Raw genomic sequence first — 20,800 nt, 5'->3', positions numbered from 1 at the left:
AGTTTGTATATAAAATGAGATGTATATATACACTGTTTAGTGTTATATATTATAGCAGAATAAAAAAGCTTTTGTTAATATGTTCTCAATATGAATTAAGCACGTATGAAGATAATTTCATAATTTTTACAACGCAGTGTAAACTTTATATTAAACATAACAAGAGCATTCATCTTGTAAACGAATTTGAAATGATGATGTGCTGAGTGCTGACTGTAGCGTCACATAGACGACAGAGACAAGTGAGATCTGCTTAACTTAGCCGTAAGTTTTATTTCATCTCAAATATCAAATGGTTCGTGCTCTCTATCATTAAAACCAATCACAGCAAAGAGCACGCGCAGGTTTACTTGTCAATGCGGCAATGCCGCTCACAAACGCGCAAGGCTATGTATGTGTGCTTGTCATCAAAGACGGTCATGGTCACAAACGCTCAAGCGCGGTTTATGTGTGCTTGTCAATCACGGACATTAAATCCGCGGAGTTCTCTGCGAAAATCTGCCGGCGCGGATTCCGTTTGGCACTGCTTATAGCTAGCTCGGACAGCAGCCTGGTTTACCTGAGTTTGGCAAAGGAATACATTCTTTTGTGCAGCAAGTATGCCTTTTATCCTTTGAATCCTGTCTTCTCTTGCTTGCCCTCGCTAGCTAGGATCTTTGTGGCGGGTTTCGTGATGACGACACAGATTATATTCTTTGAAAATTGCAACACTTTCTTTACATGTAATACAAACTGCACGGTCCTTACACTGAACAAAAAAATAATCGTTGGACAACTGTTCTTTTAAAACTCTGCACTCTGCATTTTATCAACTTTTTGTTTAATGCTAGCCATTTTGCTGTCCTGAACACTGCCAGTTCTGTGACAGTTATCTGCACGTGCGTTGTCTGTTAATGCTTGATCACGAGCATGTCGGGTGACGAAAATTTGGCAAATATAGTTAATTTTAAAATTAAATATATTTTTTTAACATAAAAAAATCAACAAATACCAGATGCGAACATATGATTACTTTCCAAAGAACAATTACAAAAATAAAATTGCCTCATAGGGCCGGTTCAAGTAGTGGGGGGCAGAGGGGCTGGGGGGCCAGTCAAAAGGGGGTGGCGGGCCAGAGTCGGCCCGCGGGCCTTAGTTTGGTGACCCATGTTCTAAAGTATAGAATCTTTGTATTCTTTTATATTGCATATTAAAAATGTATTTAATACCTAATTCCAGCATCAGGCCTTTCAGAAATACAGTTTGTAGAATCTGATAAAAAAATGCTAATTTACATGAATAAATATCAGACGCACCTAGAGAATTTTGCATCGTCCAGTGGCGGCTGGTGACTTCTTTTTTTGAGGGTGCACGATGCGAAGTTCGTCACAACATGTATGTAGCTTGTCATGTGTGTGGTTCGTAATTTCAAAATATGTGTTCTGCACTTTGAGAGATTGTGTGTCATGCCAAAATAAGTGCCTGCTGCAGACGCGTCTAAAGGGTTTATGATAAAAGAGACGCTCACGTTCCCAAAATACATGCTAGACACTTCCTTAAAAGTAAACTCTGATTAAGCATGAGATTATGCGAGTATCTGGCAAACGCGAGCGTCTCTTTTATCATTAACTGTTTTGACGCGTGTGCAGCAGGCACTTATTTTGACAAAACACGTGATGCACACAGGATCTCTCGACACGCAGGACACATATTTTGGAAAAGGGAGCCACACACGTGACAATCCAAACAGTTATTTTGAATTAGCGCCTCATCGGATGAGCAGTCACAAGCCGCCACTTTAATTACATTAAAGTGTGTAATTTTACTTGAGTAAAAGTATGGAATGTACTTATTTTTTGTATTTATGAAATGTAATAGAGTAAAAATTATGATAGTATGCTTTGGAATGTATGTTTTCCAAAGAAAAACACGAATAAAATACAAATACTTGAAAAAATACTTTAAGTAGAAAGTAAAACCTCTGCTTGATAGTGACACAAGCAACTTGTCAACCCACCTGTGGTCTGTGAACGTTGGCAATAACGATCTATTTACTTCTCCTTTCTGTGTTTTTTGTCAGTCTGTTTAACGATAGGAGTAACATTAATGACACAGACTTAAGTAGGTTAATTGAGTTATATTGTATTTTAACACAACTTAATTATATTTTAACATATTATCTGTTTTGTTGTCGGACATGTATATCAGGGCTCTCAAGTTTTACCAAAAGTTTGGAGTGAGATGTCAGGAGAGGGGTATTTGCAACAGTGACCCCTCGGCCCCACCCAATTCTTAAGTTTTTGCTAACTGTTTAATTTTACCTAATGTTTAGTAAACAAACCGTTAATGGGCCCCATTGAATTTCATATTATACTTTATCCTACTATGGAAGTGAATGGTGCTCATTAAAGGTTTGATTACAAACATTCCTCAAAATATCTTCCTTTGTGTTTTTAGAACAAAAAAAAATTTATACAGGTTTGTAAAATCGTGAGAGTGAGAAAATTATGACAGTATTTTTATTTTTGGTTGAACTATCCCTTTAAAGTGCCCTATTTTCACAAAATAGTTTTGTACATAAGTACTAAAGTAGAAACTTTGTATTGAGATAATCTTAAAAACATCTAAGTGTCATTATCAGTGTTATTTTGAGATTACATTAATATGAACTAAAATGCATTTAACATATCTCATATTACAAAAATGTATACCACTTGAAGTTAACGTGTACTCATCTTTCATACAAAGATGGGTTCAAATTTATTTCAAGTGGTACCTAAATACATTTTTAAATTACATTTTAGCATATTTCATATTAATGTACTAAAGAACAAAAAAATGTAGGCTATATTAAGTACAACATTAGTACATGAAAATAGAGCACTTTATATGGATTATGGAATTGTACTCTTTTAACTTGAGCTTACTGTACACATACAGTATTGCAGAACATTTAATGATGAAAGGGAAATAATAATGAAATGCATCTCTATTACATTTTATATATTTCAGGAAGCCTCTAGTACTTTTCTTAATTTCAGGTAACTAAAGCTTCTGGTTGCAAAGCTGTTGGAGTTTTTGACTGAATCAATAATAATTTAGCACGAATTTGTCTTTATTCCCCAATATTAGCTTTCATTGTCTTTGATCAAAGGCAATGATTTCGTCCAGGAATCGTAAAATCAAAATGCTTAAAAAATGGGTTATATCTACCGCATTCATTGGATCTTGCTCATCTAACTTCCACTCCGTTAAATCCATGTTAGTAATGAACTTGCTAGCAGCGGGATAACATCACCAGAAACAACTTCTCGTTTACTTTTGATTGCCTGGTAGGATGCATTGTGTGAACGACTTCATTAGGCGCTGCAAAAAAACGACAAGTGGATGACATCAGAGTAACGAGAGAGCGATTTGAAATCAGCCTCCTTTGCAAGATTTCTCACGGTACCCTGATGTCAACTGTGTGTCGGTTTTGTGGGGCTGCATAAAGTTGAAAGCACACTTAAAAAACTCGAAGGAAGCAGCTGAACTCAACAGAACTGCCATGTGCCTCGTCCATTTATTGAATATAGCAGGACAATTTATTTCTTACTTCTCAGCGTGAGAAATACAAGGCGTGGCGTGTGAACTGACTGAAATGCGTGTGTCTCACGGTCAATGCGTGAGACTTGAGAGCCTGTTTATATAAATAGGGTTACTGACTAAAAAATAGTGACTAAACACGACCCTCGTGTTTAATCCAACCACGTTACTTACTGCTTAAATCCTGATTTATAGCTAAACGCTTCTGACAATATCACCATATATTTACATTTAAGAGCTGATATAACATTACGAGGTGATTTTGGCTACATTACCTGTGTGTCTCATGCAGTGCAGAGCTTTACCGTTGCTCTTCTCGTCTTGTTGTGTTATAAGCGCTTTTAAAAGTAAAAGTATTATTGTAGATCGCGTATATATAAAATATGAGAGAATAAATACTGCCAACAATTAATTCATCCCCCACATGCCATGTGTGAGGTGCTACACAACGCAGGATGAGAGAGAGAAAGCACGCGCACACGAGAGAGGTGCCGCTGAGCGCTCGAAACAATGAATAAAGCCGTTTTAATACTAAAATATTACAATTATAATACTACAAATACATATAGAAAATGTATGAAATATAACAATGTATGGGAAACACTGGACGATGAGTCTGACATGAAATTTAAGACCTTCTTAGTGGAAATTCCAGATTTTAAGACATTTTAAGACCTTAAAAATTGAAAATTTTATTTAAGACATTTTAAGACTTTTTAAGGACCCGCGGGGACCCTGTGTAAAGTGATGCACAGTCTCTGTTTATCTGTTCTCTCTGAAGATGAATTAATACATATTCTAGCCTATTCTCCTGTAGATTCATGATGAGCAAAGAAAATAAAAGCTATTAAATGTCTTATTTTAATTAACATTTTAAAATTAAAATGATTATGAAGAATTTTTACACGTCTGTCCGTCAAAATAACGTATAATAAAAGTCTAATGCAACCTCTGAGTGTGACTAAACCCTGAAGCAATAGCATACAGTACTTCCACCAAACTCTCTCACACATCCAAATCCCAAATACTAGACTAACTGTCAAAGAGGAACAGGTTAACAAAAAACTGAGGAGGCTCCAACAGTGAAGGACCGCAGATCCAGATAGTAAGTCTTGAGAGCTTCTGTTGATCAACTTAGTAAAATATTTTAGCATCTTTTTAACCTAACCCAGCCAAGAGACAGTACCACTGAAAAACAATATTTTATATCCAGTACCAAAGAAGGGGTGCCCAACTGACTTCAAATGACCACAAACTAGTGGCTATAAAGAGAACAGTCATATCTGACTACTGATCAGCTCATCCCTAGATGATAATTTGGACAATAATTTAAAGTAAGTGAAGTAAACATGGCATGGAAAGTTTCAGGCAGAGCCAATGCTAGAATCAAATTCATATTTAGTTGTACTAGTTTTTTTTAAATAGAGTTTAAGGGTGCTTGCTGTAGGGCTAGTTATTTTGAGTATGCTTGTAGTTCAAGGATGATTGATTTGTGGCAAAGCTATAAAAAGGCCCAACATAATAATATTATGATAATATAATAATAATTGGTGAGGATGGTTTAGGATTACAATGTTTTAGTCATGTTCCTCAGCTTGGATAATTGCCCATTTAAGTTGAAGATTCTAAATCTTATAAAGATTTGAATCTAAATCTTATAAAGAACAAAAGCTTCTTTTCATCCTTTTTAAGTGATCTAATATTTGTTATTCAATGGCAAGATTCAGTTACTGTGCAATTATGCCAATTACAGGCTCTAAAATAGACACAGCTGACATGAAGGTATCTTGTGTGAAAACATATGGTGTGAAAATAAATTCTTAGCAAATGTGTTAAAGCATCATGTGCAATTTCCTCATGTAGTGTGAAAAGAAAATGCATGAAAGAAGAAATCTACTAACTGACTGCCTATTAAACGTTCATCAAATACTTTTTCTTCAAATCCATGTAAAATAAAATACGTTAAGCAGAAATACAGTTTGTAGACAGAATCCAATTAGAATCTGATAAAAAAATGCTAATTTACATGAAAACATATCAGACGCACCTAAAGAATTTTGCATCGTCCAGTGGCGGCTGGTGACTTCTTTTTTTGAGGGTGCACGATGCGAAGTTCGTCACAACATGTATGTAGCTTGTCATGTGTGTGGTTCGTAATTTCAAAATATGTGTTCTGCGCTTTGAGAGATTGTGTGTCATGCCAAAATAAGTGCCTGCTGCAGACGCGTCTAAAGGGTTTATGATAAAAGAGACGCTCACGTTCCCAAAATACATGCTAGACACTTCCTTAAAAGTAAACTCTGATTAAGCATGAGATTATGCGAGTATCTGGCAAACGCGAGCGTCTCTTTTATCATTAACTGTTTTGACGCGTGTGCAGCAGGCACTTATTTTGACAAAACACGTGATGCACACAGGATCTCTCGACACGCAGGACACATATTTTGGAAAAGGGAACCAGACACGTGACAATCCAAACAGTTATTTTGAATTAGCGCCTCCTCGGATGAGCAGTCACAAGCCGCCACTGGCATCGTCATATGTTATATCACAAAAAATGCTCATATACAATATATACGGATGTATTCTATGATTACACTAAGCATTTATTCTACCTGCAACTCTTATATCACAGGCAAGTGCCATTTCAAGACCTCCTCCAAGAGCTGCCCCATCAATGGCTGCAATTGTTGGCATGGGCAGGTTACCTAAAAAGCACAGCATAAAAACAGGGCTTGATTGACTTTTACCAATTTTTTTATAACAATATCTAGAAAACAGGGTGGTCAATTGACAATTTAATGCTTTTTATACTGTATGCATTTTAAATTGTACATGATGTACTTTACAGATAGCAAATCGTTAAATTGTTAAAAGTTAAATGAACAACACAGTAAACTGAAAGACCAATAGAAACAAATCAACAACAGAAAGAATACAGCACTTCATAATCACACTCAAACTAAATCAGTTCTAATTTCCCTTTTTATACATAAAGTGAGGACAAATTCAAACATATTTTAATATTCTGCAACAAAAAAAACTAATATTGGGTATTACAGTATTTTTAAAAGTTAAAACCTGCTACAGATGGCATTAGCTAAATCACTAAGCTTACGTTACATTGTATTCAACTTGGCTAGCAGCAAAATTAAGTTCTCAGAATTTTCTGAAAAACATTCAAAAACTGTTTAAAGGTACCCTTGTGCAAACAACCTCTTTACATTTTCAATTAACCAAACACAAGCAAAGCAAAAACACATATGTGTGACATACTTATGTGTGATGAGGGTATTTTCTTATTAGCTGTATAATTAAAGAACAGGCAACATTCTCTCTACCAGCACATTCTTACGTCTTTAATTGAATGTTTTTAGCTGTTTACTTACCAAGCTCCATTATAAGTGTTCTTGCTTTAGCAACAAATGGTCCTACTTCACTCTGGTGCATCTTTGCTCTTTCTTTTAAATCAGCACCTGTTTAAAAAAACATGTGTTGATCACTGTGTGAATTTCATTGTTCTGATTAACACAAAAAGAAGATATTTTGAGAAATGTTTGTAAACAAACTGTTCCTGATCCCAATTCACTTTTGCGGTATTCTTTTATTCCTACTATGGAATTGAATGGGGTTCAGGAATGACAGGTTTGGTTACAAACAATTCTCAAAATATCTTCCTTTGTAATGAGAAATCATTCTGTGTTATCCTTCAGAATTGAATCTGTCCTGGGGCCGTTTTCACAAAGAATTTTATCTTACCACTAAGAGTACTCCTAAATCGCACTTAAAGATTTTAGCTAGGAGTTTTCTCTTAAAAGTTATTTACAACGCCTTTTAGACCTACTCTTAGTAAGGAAAAATGACAACTCCTAAACTAAGAGTGAGTCTTCGTTGCTACGGATGACGTCAGTTCTCATGCACGAGTTTCCTTGCAATGACCAAGGTGATTGGTTGTTAGATGACAGGGCTGTCATGCGGAACATAGCACAGACGCACCAAATCATGGAATTATGACATCGAAACATGTCTGTGTCCTACACAAAATAATAATAGTAATGTCATCGAAATGCATATATAAATGTCATGTTTGTGCAGGCCCCAGTGAAATGTAATTCTTAAAAGGCAGAGAGAAAGAAAAGTCGTGAATGAAATAAAATTAAATCAAGGTAGCCTTATACCCTAATGCAGTGGTTCCCAAACTTTTTCAGCGTGCGGCCCCCCTTGTGTACGGTGCATACCTTCGCGGCCCCCCAAAAAAAAATTGTGACAAAAAACTGATCTAAAACTCAACATTTTAATAAAAAAACATTACATTTTACAAAAAAGTAGTGCTTTTGGTTAGTAGCCTTATTTTTTTTAGGTTTAATTACACAAAATTCATGATAAATTAATGTATTTCATAAAATGTCATAAAACTGGGGCCCCCCTGGCACCATCTCGCGGCCCCCAGTTTGAAAACCACTGCCCTAATGAAAACCGTCAATTGCCTAATAACGAAAAACGACATTTGCATTAACACTTGCTTGGTTAATTGACATCCTAAATAGACTACTTAAAGCAAGGAAATGTTGCTCCTATTGAGGTAGACTAATTTAATAGTTAAATGACAGTGGATTATCATTATGAACACGCCAAAACGGAAAAGAAAGCCCAACTGGATGCAGGATCAGTTACTGCTGCAAGCCCAGTTGGTGCTGGAAAAAAGAAACATAATAAAAGGGATGTTCGGCACTGAGATATCAAGCAAAACTAAGCATGAGACATGGGAGACAGACAGTGATGCACGGATCAATGTATAAATAACCCGCACCCGACCAACGTTTTCAACTAATCCACCTGCAACTCGGACCGCAAACAAATAAATAAAAAAAATTGTGTACCCGACCCGCTCCATGGCCCGCTTTTTTTTAAAGTAGTAATTGTTTAAAATAGTTACTGCCATCTTTATTTCAAACGACCCGACCGACCGCAACCCGAATATCATTAAAAATATTTTTGGATGACTCGTAACCGTGGGTGACCGCAGACACGCTCATTTCGGATCAACCCAGATCAATGCAGCATTCCCGCAAGTGTCGCAGACCCCAGACGACTGCGAGAGGCGGTGCTATGCACTACAAACGCAGTCGAAGGTTGAGACTGCAGCCTCTAAACAGGCTAAAATGGCAACAGGTATGCCTATAATATTAAATATTAAATTTCATTATTGTTTCATGTAATTCTAAAAATTAGGAGTCCTAAAGTTAGGAGTGACACGCCCATTCTTTTTAGGAGTTGCTCCTAAATTCGCCAGTAAGGAGCTACTTTTAGCCTTAAAATTCTTTGTGAATACGGCCCCAGGGCCCGTATGTATAAAGCCGCTCAGAGTAAAATTTTAGTCTTAAGTGTGTCAAAATTCTAAGAATGATGTAATTTTACTCTTATTCCTAGACTTAAGAAAAAGTTTGATTTATAAAACCTCCTAAGTGTTAAGACTCGGTCTCAGCTCCTAAATTATTTAAGAGAGCTGGAGAGGTCTCTTAACCTAGTTAAGAGTAACAAGAGGGCAGCAGAGAAGTGGAGATCATGCACTTTACAACAAAGAATGTGTTAGAATTACTTTGATTCAATTGTATTTCTATTGCACTTTAGAAAAAAATTATTGTTGCATTGTTGCAGAGCAGAAAATGTACAATAAATACATGTTAGTAGTATATAGAAAGTAGATAGGAATTAATATAACATGAAATATAAAGAGTATAGGGTATTACACAATATAATATACAATATAAGATGTATATTAGTTAAACGTATTCAAGTGCTTGCACAGTACCAAGAATTTTTATGGGATTATCAAGACAATGGTATATACTAAAATGTATATAAATTTGAATAATATACACTGTAAAAAGTTTAAGTGAAATAATTAAAGTTAAAAATGTTTAAATATTAGATGTTACCGATTGAAGTAAGTTTTTAAGTAGAGCCGCTTTTACATTTTATGATAGGTAAATAAAATCCCATAAAATCTACAATAAAAATGTGAAGTATCTACAAGATTGCAGTGACACCATTACATGTAAAGTGATATTAATAGAGTATACAACCCTGACCCAAAACATAATGTTAGCAGTGAGCAAGCCAAATGTGAAAGTGATAAAGATGGCAAAAATTACAATCGTGTTTAAGTGGAGAAATCTCTTAACTTAACTTGATCATCTTGTTCAGGCTTGATCATCAAAGTATTTTTTATCTAAGTGTTTGCAAACTTTAGTCTTTTCTTTATAAACAGCTTGTCAGTGAAATCAAAGTGATGTGATTCATCATCTTAATTTATGTTTGTCTATTTCATTAACATGTTAAAAACGTAATCAAGTTGGTGCAAAATTGTGTAAAATAAATGAATGTACTTATTTGTAATATTTTTAAACATTTGTGAAACAAATTTAAATTAAAATATTAAAAAACTAATATAATTTGAATGTCTTCATGATTCATAAATGTATGGTGTCACATGCCGCTGTGACTGTATAACATTGCCGGCTTTCTATTGGCTGATTCAGAGGTTAAGGGCGGCCATTTTAGGTTGAAATCATTGTAGTTCTCAGTTTGCGGCACTTAAGTCAGCACTTAAGAATGAGTCTTACACTTTACTGAAAGTTGCTTTCAGCTCCTTTATAAACGTCTCATACTCTCAGACTGGTCCTACTCCTTACTAAGAATTTTTTGACACTTAAGTCATAGCTTAAGACTATTCTTAAGAGCATTTCTCAATCCCAAGTCTCTAATGCTAAATCATAAGAGGTAAATATTGTAAGCATGGGCGTTGGAACCATTATACGTCAGGTCCCACCCACTTTTTAAGACCAATGATAATGGACTCACCCACTTTTTCTCAAATTTAGCGCATTTGTCTGTTCACTTATGATCAAAGCGCTGTTAGTCCAAATTCATTCCACTAGAGCAGGGATCCCCAACCTTTGCATTTTTTACACCACGGACCCGTTTCAGCTTTTTTTTTTAATTCGCGGAGGGGGGTTTCGCTGAGTTGCACAGAGGCACAGAGACTCGCGTTTACCATATGCTTTTAATGATAATTGACACAGCACTAAATGTGGTTCCTTTCAAACCTACGTTAAAAGTGTAGGCTACTCGTTAAAATATTATTACTGCAGTAAAATAGTTTTTGATTATGGTGCCACGATCGCTGGATAATTTTAACGTTTTTTACAGAAGCATGCAATTACTTTTCATTTGCGATATCACGAGTTGAACGTCTTCACGTATTAACAATATTTGCGAGGTACATTTGCAAATTATTCATAAAGTCATACCTCTGCAATCCTTTGATCGAAGGGGACCCACCCATTTTTCATTTGCTTCCGACACCCATGATCGTAAGCTACCAAATATTTCAAGATGTTCGTTTTTTTAATACTAATTAGTGGTGTAACGGATCGCTGTTGATCCGTGATCCGTACAGATCACGACCCATTGTTCGGCTCACTTGCGATTCGCGGATTAATACGCAAATTTAAATAGGGTGAAAGTTGATAATTTGCACGTTTTTCAAAGGCTTGCAAATGTCAACACTTCTTTGTTGTTAAAGCATGTATGTGTTGAAACATAAACAAATGTTAATAAAATGTGACATTCTCTAAACTTCTGACATACTGATATTTATCTTACCAATTTCTGGTCTCCACAGCAAACAGAAAAATCTTGTCTTTACTGTTCTGATACTTATGGAGGGCACTGTATTGTGTGTGCGTGCGCGCGCGCGTATATCTAGATTTATTTTTTCATGAGTAACTAGTAACTCGCTACTTGAGTATTATTTTCATTGCATACTCTTTTTGGCTACTCTTTCAACCTCTGTTAAAATCTTCATGAACCTAGGCTGAGTTTGCCACGTTTAGCCTAAATAATCAGACAGATAGCAGCTAGCTATCATAGCTTGCAGACAAGCAGCCTAGGCTACTATTTTTTTTGGTAGGCATTAGGCAAACATGTTTGCTGATTTTAATAAAGACCCTGTTATTCTCAGTCCTTCATATAGGCCGAGTTTTTTTTTCAGGGGGGTGCCCTTTTTATTAGGTCAAAGCAACTGCCCCTAAAAATTCCTGTGCACGTCCCTGGATGACAAGATAGAGACTTAAGGAAAATTATGTAGACTAATAATTTAAGTTTAATGTCCTAATCAGCCTACTTATTTGTATGTCCCACAGCTGACATGAAACGTTATTAACCAGTTCAGGAACTTAATTTTTTTGTTCTAACCGGTTCAGGAACGTCAATTTTAGAGTTGAACCGAAAACCGGAAACGTTAAAATACTGTTTCTGTTTATAACGAACCACTTGGGGAAAAAATCTGGTTCAAAGCCCTGGTCCTGATGCTTACAGTTGTGATGTACAACAGGAGTTCTCAAACTTTTCAGGGCCAGGGAACCCTCACATCTTGGTTCCCAGATGCCTTTTTGAGAAGCACTTTTGAACAACAGCGTGTGCTGAACATAAAAAACTGAACATAACTTTATGCTTACACACAATGGCTAAATACCTGCACAGAATATTCCAGGAACCATACTGCATAAGATGACAGTACGCACTTTATTGTTCTTCTTTACAGACTGAATAGCTTCAGACATCTAGCAACAAAAAAACAAACAAACATCAAAAGGGGATCACAGAGATAAACTTAGGTCCACTGTTGTATTTTATTATTTTGTTTAGAAGAAATGAGTGTTGTCCTTATTTTACACGGATGGCCTCAGAGGGTAGCCTAATAGCAAAGTGCTTTGAATATCAAGAACAGAGAAAGAACAGAACAATGTAATACTGTACACTTACCATTTTAACAAGATTTTTGCTGATGGCATTTTTAGCTTTAGAGCGATTGATCCCAAAAACAACAATCCCTAAAAATAAAAAAATATATATACTACAAATCAGTTTACAATGACATGACACATTGTAATCTTTATTTTTCTTGATTTTATCTAGAATTATTTCCTCTTCAACATTTAATAATAATAGTTTGTCAGTTCAGGGTGAGGTTAATGTGCAAATTATAAAACCTTGAGACGTCAAATGGTTGACTGTCATTGCTTGACAAAAAGCACTAATAAGGGGCACTGCTGGAGGATGCTACAATGTGCGTTTTATGCATTAATTTAGCAGGGATTACATTTGCAGGAATTACTTAAACTCTGTGTACAATTACGGTATCCGGTCTACCTGAGTCGTCACCGTCCAAGTATTTAACGATCAGGTCATCACCGGACTTAACGTCGGAGCTGTACTGTCGCTTCACTCCAAAGAAAGCGTGACGCGCACACTGCGCCCTCTTGTATATCACTGAATGCAAAACATCTTGCGATCTGCACCCGACGTCTATAATGCTAGTTTGCGGACGGAGAAGCTGGATTAGCGTTCTACATCTCGCTAATGCCGCCATGACGCCAACCGTAATGCTTTGACTTTCAACTCTGAACTGCAAGTGACGTCTCTCAGGTCACATGACCAACGCGCACGGCTGCTGCGGGATTCCTCATACGTCATGATATGAAGGTAATCGGACTGGTTTACGAGTCTTGCTCTGTTGCCTGGTGCACGAAGCGGTTAAAACAAACTTGACAAATCCAAGCCGGGTTAAATTTGAGTTAATCCGTTTTATGACGATGCGCGTGTACATTAGAGGCTGACATTTGCAACTAACAGCCAATGGCGTTAAACATGAAAGTAAGTGAATGTTAGGATGTACGTTACCATGGCAATACAGTAAATATCGATTTTTTTTAACAAATCCAACTTCTTGAGCTGAAACTAGAGATACAAAACCTGGGTGAGCAGTGTCAATTTTAGTGGTCTTATAATAACACCCAGACAGTGTGAGTACCCTGCTTAAAACACAGCTTCTTTGCCACACGAGTGCATTATTGGACACAAACACTGATTTAAAGTGTTTTATTAGCTCATTTTTAACAAATGCATATATTACACTGCGAAAAAACCTGATAAACATTTCATTTTAAGCCTTAAAGTTTTGAAACAAGACCAACATGCAATTTGGTTTAATAATTTGTAAATATAATTTACAAATCTTGACCAATTCAATCAGAATCAAGTATTCCAGGGAGTCATGTAATAAAATTGTAAAACTGTATATTGTTGGGTCTGCAGACCATTGCAATATTACTAAATGTCATACAAAAACTAAATGTCATGATGTCCGATTCACTATTTTACATTTCCTTTGGTGTTTATTAGTACATGTTAACAATGTGCAAAAAGTACATACCTCAAAGTAAACAATGACGCGAGGTATCATCTCCAACATAAATTTATTTTCTTGGACTACAACAAACACGCAGATTGTAGGCAACAGTTTACTTCCTGGGATTTATGATGTAGTCAAGACCGACATTATCATAATTCCCCCCACATTTGGACTCACAGCCTCTAAGTTAACTCATGTTAGCATTGCATGTGCACAAATCTTTCATACATGGTAAGGAACTTCACATTTCCGACTGACATCAGGTATTCAGACAAATCACAACTTACAGATTAGCTGGCCAATCAGGGACATAGCGCTTTTTAAGTCTGTGCATTTCAGGAAGAGAGTGAAATCTGGAGCTACAAAAATGTACGGTATGTGGAAAATAATGTTTTTCAACCATAAACCACGCAAACACATTGTTTTATACCAAAAACACAAAATAACGGTTTTTAGTAATGAAATAGGTGCTCTTTAATTACTTTTAACAAACATGCCTTACTAAAAACATAACATGTGTGCATTTTAAAGCAAAACAAAGGGCACTGATGTATTTAAAGATATGTCAGTGCAAGTTGTTTTTAGTTTGGACAGCTCTTACAGTATTCAAAAATTCTATTTCACTCAAAAGTAGCAATTCTGAAGTCTGTCGCAACTTTCAATTCGATCACACTCCGAAACCATTTACTCGTTTACCCAATGTTACTTAAGTCCAAAAAAATGGGGAAAAAGGGAATGAAAATGAATGAGCGACTTTAGACACTGACCTGAATATCATGCTTATATGAGTACTGTCACAGACACTTTTGTCATAAGCATTAAGTTTACCTTATAATAACATTTTCGATTTTATGTATTATTGTAAAACGGTAGAGTTCATTTTCTCACTGTCACATTTAGTGTATCTGCCTCATTAGCCTTCGGAGGTAACAGCCTTCAAAATGGGACATAGCTATTAATGTGAAAAATGTACTTTTAAGTTACATTTAAGAAACTAAAATTTACGTTTGAGAGTAGCATTTTGTAAATAGAACAAAAAACACAGCATTATGGTGTTTTGTCACTTCTTTTAGCATGGCCTCAGGGCAGATACAAAACATTTAAATATTCACAAGTGTGAATTGGTGAGTTGATACCACTTTTTCCATTACCGATCCAATTTCGATAACTGAATTCTGAGTATCGCCCGATACCAATCTTAGTATTTTTCTTGGTTCGTTTAGAATTGTGTGTATACACAAATATAAATATATATATGCACACATATACAGACACAAATTTAGGAGAATATTGTGTCAAGTGTAAAAAAAAACTAATTTAAAATGAGATACAAGTTAAAAGAATTTAAGTGTTCTTAAATATTTATTAATAAAGCCAGTTTTTAAGTAGACATACGACTAAGCAAACAAATAGTCTGAGTACATTTTTACTTAATTGCGCAAAACTGTCACAACATGAAAGACGTCAGTGCTGAGTGGCACAATAGTGCTTATGTGCATCCTAGGAGAAGAATGATGCACTTGAATCATCCTGTCCTTAATGTGGATAATGTGCTTAAAGCATCTTCTCATGGATCTTGTATATCCATGAGCACCACACCATTCAGTTTTGTGACCTTAATTATCTTTATATATGCATTTGTTTTTCGCATAAAGCTGTTGAATATATCAGGAAGACTTTGAATGCTTTTATAATAGTCTGACTTTACTATAGCATGACAGTAACAACCACGAGTAATGCACATTATCGGATTTAGTTCGTTAGTCCCCGATAGTCCGATACATGATCCAGCATAAAAGGTACGGATTGGGCCAATACTGATCCCAAGTATTGAATCAGCCCACCCCTAGTTGTGCTATGGTTATTAGCTAGATGTGTGAAGACAAAGACAAGAATATTTCAGTGTTTACATTTATTTTAAACAAAACAGAACATACAATGTACAATAAATGTAAACAAGTTAACCTTAATTTTGCATTAACAGTAACCAGATTTTTGGTTTCTGTGGTACAGATACAGCCATTAAGAAACACACCAAACTACAACAGTAAGTGCACGAAATACCATTCCTCTCAATGAAGTGCAGCTTTTTCACCCAATAAGTACCACACAGTGCAGTAGCAAACACAGTGGAAAATAGGTATTATGCAAATAGAGAGAACTTAGTCTTAGAAACCTTTCAATAATAAGTTCAGTTCGGTAGTGCTTTTTGTAGATTCAATAACAGACCCCTGCCGTTCTGTGATCAATCTTTTTAAGGAGGCAACTTCTGCTGACAAATCAGCAATGCCTTGTTTCAAGTGCAAGTTATCAGATTCAGAGCTAGCATAGAAGTCATTTTTGAGGTCAACAAATAGTCTGTTATGCACAGGTCCTGGTGAGTCTGGACAGGGCCAGTGCTTGAAGTCATCTGGGGCCTCCTGGTGACCTTTGTGCCATTCCTTAGGCTGGCAGTTCCATTCCTGAACACTAGTCACCTGCCGGGACAACAGGCTTAGAGATGACTGCATATACTCATGGGTAGCATACTGACTCATTTGAAAGCATCCATTTGCAGACATGTCAATGGTAGAGGGTAATTTGCTGGACGATTCGTAATCGGGATCTATAGCCTCCACTTTAATCTGGATGGCCCGGGCCTTGATCCTCAATTTATGAGGCAGAGCTGAAGCGCTTGTATCTGGCACCCCGAGGGTAGAGACTATTACACTCTTTGAGTCAGCCTTGGGTGGAATTGGACCTTTTGGGACCTGTTGTTCATCCTCTCCATCTGAGGACTTGCTTATAGCGCCATCGTCGCCATCGGACATTCGTGGTGAACTGCTAGTCGATCTGGTGTTTTGCAATAATGGAGATGGCTGGGAAAAGCTTCCAGGGAAAGGACTACTAAGGCAGTTTCTGTACAGTTCATATGGACTAGTCCTGTCTTTGGCATAACTGCAGGTTTCCAGGGGTTCTTGTTTGATGATATCAGGGGATCTGGAAAAATTCATAAGTGGGCTTTCAAGGGTCAGCATTCCAGAGTCAGATCCTTCACATAAGGCAATGTGAGGCGAGTGCTTGATGACCGATATGCAGCCGCTCCGCAGATGGGCTGGTTCCACTCCTCTTGGGTAGTTTCCCTTGGCACTGGGTGGGACAATGTCCTGGTAGAGTGCAGCAGTAGAACTTGAAATTTTCTGCACCTCCCGCGCATAAGCCGCAGAGCTCACCAAGCCAAACCTGAGTTTAAGTGACAGCAACTCAGCTTTCAGGGATGCATTCTCTTCCCCAAGGGCCACAAGCTTATTCTCCAACACCATATCATTGAGACGACGTTTTTCACGTGAGCGCTTAGCTGCTTCATTGTTTTTGCGCCTTCTCTCCCAGTATAGGTTATCTTTTCTCTCATTTGGTATGAACTCACGTTTTCTGCGACAAGTGGTAGACTTGGTTTTAAATGGCAGACTTGACAGCTTGTGATTAATCAGGTCCCTGTCTGCCCCTTGCAAAGCCACTGCCAGCACCAAGGCATCCTCTCCAGTGTAGGGCCCACTGCACGAGGGCTCCTTTTTAACGGCCTGCATATTACACAATGTTGTCACCTGCTTCAGCTCATAAGTAGATGCTGTTATTAAATATGGATCTCATTCTAAACCCAGCACTATTTGAAGTCATGTGTCCTCTTTATAAATACAGTTCCAGTGAAGGACTGGAATTTCTTTGAAATCTGTTCAAATAAAAACATAGATCACACTTAGTTACATCATCATCATAGTGTGACACAATTACAATTTCTTTACGCTTTTTACAATGCTGTTCATGGGATTATTGCAAATTCCTTATGTAATTTCAAATTCCTGCTCTTATATTTTTCTTTATTTTACTGGCTATTTCCATGTAAGATGGAAATGCATATCTAGTCTAAAATGATGCCTGGTATTTATCAAATTAATTGACCCAATGTTTGATAGTCGCTAAAACTATCCAAAGAATATATAATTTCATTATATTATAATTATACAATAACAATATAATTTTATTATATATTAATTAATATATATTATTATAATATTAATATTTATTTAATATTGTCCCAGTTTTTCACACTTTGTTGTGTTTTTCTTCATCCTTATAGTAAGGCTGCTTTAAAGCAAAAAAAGCATTGAAAAAAAAAACACTATTCTTAAGCTTTAAGAAATAAGGAGTTAGGTTTGTTGGCCAAAATATATTACTTCAAAGTACCAAATAATTGCTAGTTATGGCTTTTATCTATCACCAGAAAGGAAGCATAATTTTAGATATGCAAATATAATCAGTTCGTCAATATCTTTTCAAAGCTATTTTGGGGGGAAAAACAGAAAAAAATCACTTGCATCATTGACCCCAAAGGACAGTGAGGCTGCATGTAGTTGTCAGAGGAACCAACCAACAGTATTAGTATCGCTAGCTTGCACATCTATTCCGCAATTATATATGTCGACTTATATTTGTCTGTAATAATTCAATTGGATAAGTTATGCAAGGCGTTTATGTTAAATTTTACACACTAGTGTAACGCGAGTCAATGTGTTCCTATTAAAGCGCCATTTCCAAATTATGCAATCCCATAGAGCATTATGTCATCATTCCAGGCGGGTCGCCCTCAAAGTGATGAAACAATTCATGCTTTCTATATTTAAGCCCGTTAAACACTACGTATGTATAATGACATGTAAATATGAAAATCATTTGAAAGTAACTTTATTTCAATACTAATGTAGTTCGCTGTATTATAATCTTTCACGTTGCAAAGACAACCCGAAAATTGTATAACTGCATGGCAATGACCTTTAACGTGTAGTTTAAACTAGTTGTTATCTCTCAGTGCTTAACGTTACTACTGTTTAAACTGTAATTTTTCGTACTAATCTAGCAGTGTGCTTAATTAAAGAGATATGAACACTTTGTAAGCAAACTCGAAGTTAAGCCCCAGCACAGGCGCATGCGATAACAGAGCAGGAACAAAGGAATGCGACCAGCCATCATTATCATTACACGTGGCTGAACAGAGACTAAATAATTCCATGTATGGAGGCAATGGAATGTGACCGAAACACTGCAAACAACGAAATCGTCAACTATTTATTACTTTAACGGTTTATTACAACAACCTCTGAAACAAAGACTGGACTTTTGGATGCGGGACTGAATTGAACTCGAAGTTGCATATGAATAAAGTTAATTTATGATAAAGCGTTTTAAGTTGATTCAGATGAAAAGGATACAAAGAACTAAAAGGAATAACGTTACAGCGGTTTTATTTATTTAGACAGGCCTCTGTGCATTCACCCATCCCGACAGAAACACTCGGAGCAGTTTAATATGCGCACGTAAACAATATTCAAAACGTAAATCTTACAATAAATATAGGGTAGATGATCATTATTACCATACCTTACAACTGATGTCGCGACTTTTTTTACCCGTTTCATAAGTGTCCCAATTTACGTTATTGTGTATTATAAAATGATCTGTCACGATTACACAATAAATGCATAACAATTTATATAAATATACAATTGTAGCAGGTTTAAAGACGAACTGAATACTGAATAGATTTTAAATTGAACGCAACATTTTAATATCAAATACTTGAATATTTTAAGTTTTATAATACTGGGTCAATGTGCCATCCTGGTTCCCATACCCTCGTATGCCCTTTGGTTAAAAATATAACTACTGTCTAATGTGCATAAAAATAAGTCTTAGTAGCATCGTGGAATAGTACTAGTGTTATAATTAAACTCTACGAGGATTTTGCACGAATTATGTAATTTGTTGATATAAGTATGATGTACATATTACAAATAGACCACGCTTAAAGTTTAATACGCTAATTTGTTATCGGCCGTATGCCGCTACTGGGGCCGAAATAACAAGCCCCGTTCGTTCACATTGAGCATGTCTCCCAGAAAAGAAAGGACAGCAGGGTTAACGTTACCTCTAATTGTCACGGGTCCATTTAGAAGGTCCAACATAAACAATGAACATAAAAACATCCAAAATCGAAAAGAACAGCTTTATCAGCTGTAATAAAATCTCATACGATAAAAAGACTTCCTGTGCGTTTTCCTTGCCGGAGTAACTGCTGCCTCATGGATCTGTGTTAGTAGGTCACTACTGAAGAGTATTGGCAGCGTCCATTGACTGACACATCTCCCAGCCAATTGAAATACAGCACTTCTGATTTGAGCCAATGATTCGCACTTCATTAATAATTGTCTGGCGCAAACAAGTGACTCCATCGGGAATATATGGATAAACCTAACCGTCATACATTCTTGTAGTGAAAGGCTGAAATTAACAGTTTTATCAAAAATTGTGCGTTAATAAAAAAATAATAGTAAATCACTGAAAGTTAACTTATTAAACGTATGTTATGTTCGAACAGGCCAGCAAATACGTGGAAACTATTAACATACAGTACCAGTTTGTTGGCATGTAATGCATTAATTTATAAAATGTTTCCATGTAATAAACAAACAAACAATAAAGACTTCTATTAGAAAGGGGTGACCTTGTGGTATAGTCAAAAATGTGCATAACATGTTGGCTGTCATTAGATTTGCTTGACTTGAAAACATTATGTAGGACGTTTACATATTAAAGGACGATTAATTCATTTTAATTGAATCTTTAACATCAGCCCCACTAATTATTTTTCGAACAATTAAATGTATTTTCCCAATTTTATATACGCCTTCTATTGCATTATCCTACATAATTTAATTTAATGGTTGATATATGACAAAACAGGTGTGGATATGATGTAACTAAAGCAGTTGCACAATACAGTATGATAAAGCAGATGACCTAAATTAAATAAGACGTGCTAGTGCGCCATCAAGTGGAAATCCTTTAATGATACGGACACTGGTCACAATTTCAAGAAAGTAAAATATAACATGCAGTGATGTCTCCCACAGTAATAAATGTTCTTTTAGAATACATTTTCCA

General features: G+C 36.2%; 2 protein-coding genes across 4 annotated transcripts in view; both read right to left on the bottom strand.

Annotated features, from left to right (window-relative positions):
* Positions 1-13,237, bottom strand: part of auh (AU RNA binding protein/enoyl-CoA hydratase) — a 57,576-nt gene extending 44,339 nt beyond the window's left edge. The window contains exons 1-5 of one of the 3 annotated variants that reach the window (XM_055209164.2): positions 12,781-13,237; positions 12,394-12,461; positions 12,104-12,191; positions 6,954-7,040; positions 6,180-6,272 (exon numbers count right to left, since the gene is read on the bottom strand). In XM_055209164.2, the coding sequence (XP_055065139.2) occupies positions 6,180-6,272; positions 6,954-7,040; positions 12,104-12,191; positions 12,394-12,461; positions 12,781-13,000 (556 nt within the window). In that variant the 5' untranslated portion in view covers positions 13,001-13,237. The remainder of the gene's footprint in view (positions 1-6,179; positions 6,273-6,953; positions 7,041-12,103; positions 12,192-12,393; positions 12,462-12,780) is intronic. The other 2 variants (XM_073874006.1, XM_055209163.2) reach the window with 2 other exon arrangements.
* A 2,482-nt stretch (positions 13,238-15,719) lies between these two features.
* On the bottom strand, positions 15,720-19,979 carry nfil3 (nuclear factor, interleukin 3 regulated). The gene is made up of 2 exons (XM_055209167.2): positions 19,785-19,979; positions 15,720-17,531 (listed from the first exon to the last, which is right to left on the bottom strand). Exon 2 carries the CDS (start codon positions 17,386-17,388, stop codon positions 15,991-15,993), a length of 1,398 nt encoding a protein of 465 aa, XP_055065142.2. The 5' UTR covers positions 17,389-17,531; positions 19,785-19,979; the 3' UTR covers positions 15,720-15,990.
* Positions 19,980-20,800: the final 821 nt, after the last annotated feature.

Source organism: Misgurnus anguillicaudatus, chromosome 12, assembly GCF_027580225.2.
Source record: "Misgurnus anguillicaudatus chromosome 12, ASM2758022v2, whole genome shotgun sequence".
Taxonomy (NCBI): domain Eukaryota; kingdom Metazoa; phylum Chordata; class Actinopteri; order Cypriniformes; family Cobitidae; genus Misgurnus; species Misgurnus anguillicaudatus.
This window is presented reverse-complemented; position numbering and strand designations above follow the sequence as displayed.

Bases quoted from the DNA above. Each gene is read 5' to 3' on its own strand.
- nfil3 (XM_055209167.2), bottom strand. From the start codon at position 17,388: ATGCAGGCCGTTAAAAAGGAGCCCTCGTGCAGTGGGCCCTACACTGGA.